Genomic DNA, 7,627 nt, shown 5'->3' on the forward strand with positions numbered 1-7,627 from the left:
CATCATCATCCACATCATCATCCCTGATGATGATTGCTTGTGTTGCAGTCGAAACGTCGTGAGAATTTTTTATTGTTTTATATTTATATTCTTTTATTATTTCCCTTCTACGTGACTTTACCGAAAGAACCAAGAATATATATCGCATTGTCTTTGAAACTGAATATCGGTGCTGAATTATCGCTTTCGAATATCGAGTCAGAATGATCGATTCTGCATTATCAATTTCGAATATCGATTTCATAATCATCATCCGGGTCACCTCCCCCCCACCACCTTACCCAACATGGCGGCCTCGTGGTGTTCTCACGTTGCGGGGCTAACGCGCCTCTTGGGCCGCCGCCTCCGCGTGTCCCACCGGCCGACCCCCTCGCCCGTCGCTAGCAGCAGGGCCCTTCTCCCGTCGCACGGCTGCTTCAGGTCTGTCAATGAATCGATGAGGCGGTTTCGTGTCGCGCGGGCGGTGATAAACAAAGATAATTTAGAGGCCCGAAGCCTGCGCGTTTGCCTAGACGGCCCTGCCCGGTTGACGCCGACTCTCTCCCGCCCGCCACCCCTCGCCAGGGTCGAGCCGCTCTCCGGGACCCCCGGCGTTCCGAGCGTGGCCTGGACGCGCGCCCTTCACACGAGCGGGGTCCGCGCGGGGCTCGAGGAGTTCTTTGACGACCCCAAGCGATGGGGGGAGGAGACGGTGAAGTCTGGTGAGTGTCCCGTGCAGGGCGACACGGCGACCGAGCCGGCGTCTTCCATGGGAAGGAAAACCCTCCATCGTTGTTGCTGTTGTTGTGCGTGTTCCTTTGGTGGGGAGCGGTAGCGTAGCGGTTACCGCGCTGCGCTACGAACCCGGCAACCCAAGTTCGATTCCCACTCACGGCCAACACCGGTGACGATTATCTGAACCGGTTATGGGCCTCCCCTAGATCGGCTCGGCCGCGAATGAGTACCTGGTGCGGTGTGTAAACATCGCCACTGGGGAGGCGTGGTGCTGGCCACCCACCCCCTGGTGTGCCGTTCCAGCCTTCATAGGTGCTCGCTAACAGCACTTGCCCCAACAGTCTGTTAAGGCTACACGGAGCGTCTTTGTGTTTCCCTTTGGGCTGTCATTGAGAGTAGCAGTGAAGGTTATACGGGTGACCACTTTAGGGAGTGTATAACTTAAGCTTGATAATTGTTTTTTTACCCTTTTATCTGACACCTTTTTTTACAAGGAGTCATGTTTGCATAGACCACAATACCTGCAGTCATAATGCAAACAAAAAAACATAACTCTGAAAATGTATGCACAAAGGTGTCAACTTAAGCTTGTTTTCTAATCTTTTGGAGGTGTGGTGCTTGTCACACCACGAGCTTTTCACAGCCCCCTTAGGCCCTGTTCAAATCTCACCAAGCCCTGGTCGGGCGCACTGATTGTGGTGGTGCTGGCGTTCTGTGAAGGCATTGCCAAGCATTTGCATTTGATGTCATTCATCTCAGGGTCATCATGGGGCATTCGCCTCCTCAGAGGGAAGAGCAGTGAAGATCTGCACAAGCTGTGGCAAGTTCTGCACACACGCACACACCACTACTACATCCTTTGCTCTCATCTGACCTGTACAGAGTGAGACGGTGGAGCCCTGCCCACCTTGATAGGTGCAGGAGGAGGCGGGGCAGCCTTCCAAAGAAGTGTTTCGCAGCGCAGGCTGGTGGTCGCACACAAATAATGTACACTTACCACCCTCTCGTCAATTCAGTGCCTGGGTGACGGCCACCTCACGCCGTCCACGTCGTGGGGGTTATTAGACAACACTGCACCACGCTGCTCGATGTGAGTTGATGAATGCGTTGAGCACAGATGTGTCCGGAGGCATAGATTTTACAGCACTACAATGGGCGTTGCTGCACTACACTCTGCTGTCCCGACACAGGGCAGGACACTGGTTACCATGATAGTTTCAAGTGTACGGTAACTGCCTTTTTCCCATGACGTGAAGGAAAAAACATTAGAATAATACATTAAATTTGAATCGCACAGATGTACTTGGTTCGGCTGAACGTGGTGGAGCCTGTATGAGAAGCTGACACCATAAAAGTTATTTTTATCACGTGACGTGTAAGCCGATATTTAATTCTTGGAGCTGGAGTTTAGGCAAAATTAAGCGCAGAACCCAATTTAATGTCATGTGTTTTGTGTGCAGTCATTGTTGACAGGGTTGAGACCATCAACTCACTGCACGCAAGAACACGGTTTTACGCGCATCCCTGTATTCGAACGTAGGCTCGGCGGTGGCGGCTCAGCCGCGCTGAACTCTGACCCACCCGGTCACCTCGTGTCTGTGGCGTTGTTATTTAACGTGTGCCATTGAACGGGGCTGTGTTCGCCAGGTACGTGCTGCTGAAGGAGTACAACATGCTCTTGACACTGGAGCAGGAAGCCAAGCGGCAGAGCGTGCCCATGCCCAGCCCCGAGCGCATTAAAAAGGTCGCCAAATTGTTTGCATCGTTCACCTCCAAAATGTCATTGAAACTCGGGTAGGCGTTTAACAATGCATCGGCTCGTCTATTAAAATGATATAAAATGTGAAGGAGCAGGCCTTCAATTGCTTAAATCATTGCTGGGTAAATGGCCCCCACTAAAGGGAGCTCTCTCTCGAGCCACTCTAGAGTACAGTAAAGCCTTTTATTGCGAGCATAATTCGTTCCGGAAACGTATTTCTAATCCAAAGCACTCGTATATCAAAGCACTCGTATATCAGTTGTGATCACGTGACGCTCTGCAGACAAAGCATATACGTACTACTCGTATTGCAAGACCTCGCTCGTTTATCAAATTGATATTTAAAAAATTTGCTCGTCTTGCAAAACACTCGCAGATCAAGTTACTCGCAATCCAAGGTTTTACTCTATATTTGATATTTTTATTCGACGCTGGTCAGATATCTTGGGAGCGGTGGGAGTACCCACACTTTTACCCCACCACACCCGACCTGCCGATCTACGACCTGCAGAGTAGTACCCTTTTAGAAACTGCTGGGTGGACATGGGCTGGGTGGTGATTGAAGAACATTCTTTCAGCTGCGATGCCGGTAGATTTAATTGAACCGGCGACCGATTGCAACTTCAGTGTGCTAAACATTACACCATTCTTACACACATGATTGGAAACATTTATTATGAGCGTAAGAATTTTAATCAATATCTAATGGGTGCGCATGTCATTTGAACATATTACAACTTATATGAATCAAATAATCGATTCTCACACACAGTTTAATGCATGTATGAGCAGAGGAATACATTTTGTCATCAATTTACTCCGTATTTATCCCAATAGTGCAATCGGCGTTACATCAAGGGATGAAGAATCCACTTAGATCTTTCACAGAGCAGTGTCACGCATCCTCTTGAGATCCCTTGGGGCGACGTCTGGTCCGCAAAGTAGAAAATATTTTAATCGACGAATCGATGCATCGTTACGTGCCGACAGTCAGGGGAAGCCTTCCTCTCCATTGCGCGGTTGGTGCTGACCTTGCGGTCTCCCCCGCCCACCTCTCCGGCGTGCCGTAGGTCAAGCACTCGATGGACCGCGTGGACGGGGTTGTGCGGGAGAGAGAAAAGGCGCTACGGCTGCTGCAGACGGGGCAGGAGTTGCCACGGCCGGGCGAGTGGCGCAATAACGTCTTCGGCTACACCACGTGGTTCGTGCCTACGTGTGTGCATAACGTGCGTGTGTCTGTGTGCAACACTGCAGTCGTGTGGGGAGTGCTAGTAGAGTGAATGGCGCACTGCGCTATGGGCCCGGCGACCTTATTTAAATTCCCGCTCGCAACCCATAACAGCGACGAATATTTTAACTGTTCCTGGGTCTCCCCTAGATCAACTCAGCCTTAAATGAGTACCTGGTGTAACTAATAAAGACAAAGGCGTTCAGGTGTGGGGTTGGCCTTGTGTGCCGTGGCAGCCTTCGTAGGTGCTTGCTAACGACACTTTCCCCAACATTCTGTTAAGGGCTGTACGAGCAATCTTTGTTTTTTGTACAGCACTGCACCACTGGCATGGGCCCCGAGTGTTTGTGGCGGTGTGTGGGTGTGTTTTGGTCGTGGTGTGTTCTGGTATTGCTTTGGGGGGGTGTGGCTCGACTTGATGTGGCCGCCTGTCGTTGCAGGTACAATTTCAAAGAGCACCCGATTCCCTGGTTCATGAATCGTCGCCACAGGAGGAGGAGATTCTACACACCCTCCTTCGTCAAGCCCTTCATCAGGTGATTATGAAGGATTTTGTATTTTTTACATTTAGAGTTCGTTGTAACGTCATAGGCTCTCGTTAAAAAAATGTTTTGCCCCTCATGATGACGTCACATGCCATGGCTGACGAGGAGTGTCTTTAGGCTACCTCTCGTTTCGCCTCGAACCCTGTAAACGTGGAGGCGTAGGGACTCGATGCAGGGAAACCAGGCGAGGCACGCCAGGTTCATAGGGGCACTCATCTTCAGCTGCGTTTATGAAAATGAATCGATTATTTATAAAGGAGATAACATCACATGCACAGCCATGATTATCATCATGTGCTTGTACACCACTGCCAACGCAACGTCACTAAAAACAATTGAATTGTGTCGACGGTCCCACCTGATGACGGAGACTTGTGTTGCCTCCAAAACGTCAATTTATTATTATTTTTATTAATTTTAATTGAATTTTTTTACCTACGTGACTTTACCGAAAAAACTAAGAGTACAATTGAATTGTGGACAGTGGGAATACTCATTAACGACACGGGCCTGTGCACGCCCGTCGTAGGTTGCGAATCGAGAAGCATCTCCGCGAGAAGAGGATGAAGCGTCTGCGCGACAACAGGCTGCAAAAGCGGCTCCTGGAGAGGTTCCCGCGCTACGCCGAGCGGGAGGCCGCTGCCAAGGAGGTGGCCGAGAGCAGCGGGCGCCAGTGAACGGCGCGGCCGTCGCTGGTGCTTTCCCGTTTCCGGCAACGCCCTCGCGCCGCCCGCGTGATGGGACCCTGATCCTCCTCGGTAAATCCCCATCACCGTCAGCCCGTGATCGATCCGCCGCTGGATGAAGGTCTTCCACCCCCTCCCCCCCCCACCAAGACGTCGCCATCGCTTGGGATCCCGCGACTTAACATTCCGCCTAACGCCCGCTCACGAGCTGATTGGTACAGCGTGCATGTAAGGATGGGCGTACTGTCGATGAAGCTACAAACGGCACCACTTGTTGTAGGGACACTGCAGCGGAGGGGATTGCTTAAACATAGATGTCTAATCTGAGCCAAAGGATTAAAAACCCGCATCCATGACTTGTTCTACCCCCTCAGCTACGGTGCCTCCAAACAGCAGGTGTTCCTCTTTCCCTACTAAAGGTCAGCTCAGCTCCCGCATCGATAAATGAATTAATCTTCATTTTACGTGCCAATATTGCCCTCAATAAAGTAGGCATCGGTGCACGTTACAACGCAACGCGAACGGTACAGGGGCATGCAGCAATCGTGGAGTCACAGCCCCCCCCACTTGTGCAGCAGTGGCGTCATGTGTGGTTGTACATTTTATTTCGCTTGACAAAAGCATCGGGTTTTGCCGCAAGCTCCGTTTGCGTGCTTCTTCCCCCAACAGCCGCTGTCCGTCACAGCGAGCGATGTAACTGCAGGAGAGTGTCACAAATGCAACTTTCAGGAATCCGAAATGTTCGCACCTTTGGCAGGGCCTGCTGACGATCATCGGCAGGGTGTAATCCCAGCAACTGAGGAATCCGAACAACTGAGTGGACAGGCGATGGTGCTCTCTTAACCTCTGGTTCTCGATCACGGTGGCATCCTGTGGCTCCAGTTCAGGTGGAGGTGGTAAGCTTCACCTCCGGTTGTCATATTGCAGTTGACATGAGGCAATCGATTAATTTGGAGTGACGCTGCATTTGGCAGTGATGACCAAAGCCGTTGACGTCAGCGCGCCTCGCCAGTGCGCAGTAGGCACACGACCATCCAAGATCTGCCCTAACAGTCTCCCACCATCTACTCTTAAGTCGTACCCTTGGTTGCCGTCAAATAACGCAGCCCTATAGATAAATAATATGAAAGGTGATATTTTAGGCAGTGGCTCTTTTTTTGTTTTGCTATGAATAAGGGCCGTAGAAACGTGTGGGGGAATGTTGTTTTCACCAGTGGGTACCGCTGGGCTGTTGCTGGACATGTTTTTATGGATTCCTTGGCTGCATGGATTTCAAGAGTAGAAAACCCGAGCTGGACTTGACCGTCTACCCGACCTGGAGCCACTGAACAACCATCCACCTCTTGGTCACCGTCCGTGTGAAGTCCCACAAAAGAGATGCCGGCAGCCCAATTCCCTTGCGTCTGTGAAACGTCGGTCGTCGTGGAACGGGGGGGGGTTTAATTTTCTTGTCGACACTGTAGCGTCTCGTGTCGTCACCTCGGTGGTGGTCGTGATTGTTGAGGAATAAAAGGGGGGTGCGACGTTTGAAATGTTTTGTTTGGAATCTGTTTAATCACTTCACTGACACTCAACCAACCACGCTCGCCGAGAGTACACGACTGGAACATGCATTGCCACGTCAAACGTGTGGCGTCCACTTTCGGTTAACTTTGATCACATCAAGGTAAGCTTCTCGACGACAATTAAGCACCATCATTTTTACGTAACAAAATAACTTTACAAAACGGTCAACATTTAACTCCACCGAGCCACCACCGCTGTCCCTGCTGCTGCTGCCACCACACGACGCATGCTGCATGTGCGAGTCAGTAAAACTATAGTAATAGGTTTTTACCCTTTCAACTGGTACAAAAACTGACACCTTTATACAAGGCATCATGTTTGCAATAACTACAACACAAGCAGTCAAAATGCAAACAAAAAGAAACAACTTTGATAATGATAATCACTGTCCTTGAATTTGATTGGTCCACACCCGAGACAGCTTTTCTTAGAGCCTAGTCTCCATTGGTGTTGGACCAGATGACGCCAAAAGGTAAAACTCTTGAGTCATGGTATTGGCCCGTCTGTTTGGTCGGGAAGTAACGTGAATTGTGTCCTAAAGAGGAAGGCGCCTGCTTGCTTCCACCTTTACTCCAGCACAAACTGAACTCGCGTTCTGTGTACCCACAATAGTAGTCTGTCAGCCTTTTGCTTTTACAGACCAATATCAAATAGATCTTTTTCAAAAAGCAAATTCATAACTGGTCTTAAACCTTCAGTCTTGTCAGCAGTTCAGGGTTAAACAAATGCTGTTGGATTACCAAATGTCATTGGCAGGAGCATTCCATATAAACTATGGGACCATGTCCAACAAAAAGCAATACTGCAAAGAATGGAGTTCTGCTAATACTGGTTTTACCCATAATGCTCCATGGCAACAACGAGTTTGTATACAATATCACTTTAAACCAACGTGCCTTTTAAACCACCATGCCTTGGAAGCAATTTTGACTTCTCTGGAGAGCCCTTGCCTGTTTCTTACAATGCCTAAAATTAGTCCCTTGTTATGTCTTTTCAAATACTATGGTGATGGCTGAGAAGACTTAAGTGATCATCAAGGCTTTTTCAGGAGGGTCCTGCCACATGAAGGATGTTTGGCTTTTCCCATCACTGAGAGTTGGGCTTCGTGTGGGAGGAAATTGGAGCACCG

At 49.8% G+C, this 7,627-nt stretch overlaps 1 protein-coding gene across 1 annotated transcript; it reads left to right on the top strand.

Moving 5' to 3' along the window:
* The first annotated feature begins 260 nt into the window (after window positions 1-260).
* On the top strand, window positions 261-6,458 carry MRPL47 (mitochondrial ribosomal protein L47). The gene is made up of 7 exons (XM_078869649.1): window positions 261-420; window positions 565-701; window positions 1,474-1,534; window positions 2,362-2,458; window positions 3,544-3,674; window positions 4,142-4,237; window positions 4,776-6,458. Exons 1-7 carry the CDS (start codon window positions 287-289, stop codon window positions 4,921-4,923), a joined length of 804 nt encoding a protein of 267 aa, XP_078725775.1. The 5' UTR covers window positions 261-286; the 3' UTR covers window positions 4,924-6,458.
* Window positions 6,459-7,627: the final 1,169 nt, after the last annotated feature.

Source organism: Lampetra fluviatilis, chromosome 28 (assembly GCF_964198595.1).
Source record: "Lampetra fluviatilis chromosome 28, kcLamFluv1.1, whole genome shotgun sequence".
NCBI lineage: Eukaryota > Metazoa > Chordata > Hyperoartia > Petromyzontiformes > Petromyzontidae > Lampetra > Lampetra fluviatilis.

Coding starts and splice junctions, on each gene's coding strand:
- MRPL47 (XM_078869649.1), top strand. CDS start 287: ATGGCGGCCTCGTGGTGTTCTCACGTTGCGGGGCTAACGCGCCTCTTG. Junction 702..1,473: donor GGAGGAGACGGTGAAGTCTG/GTGAGTGTCCCG, acceptor CATTCATCTCAG/GGTCATCATGGGGCATTCGC. Junction 2,459..3,543: donor GCCCCGAGCGCATTAAAAAG/GTCGCCAAATTG, acceptor GGCGTGCCGTAG/GTCAAGCACTCGATGGACCG.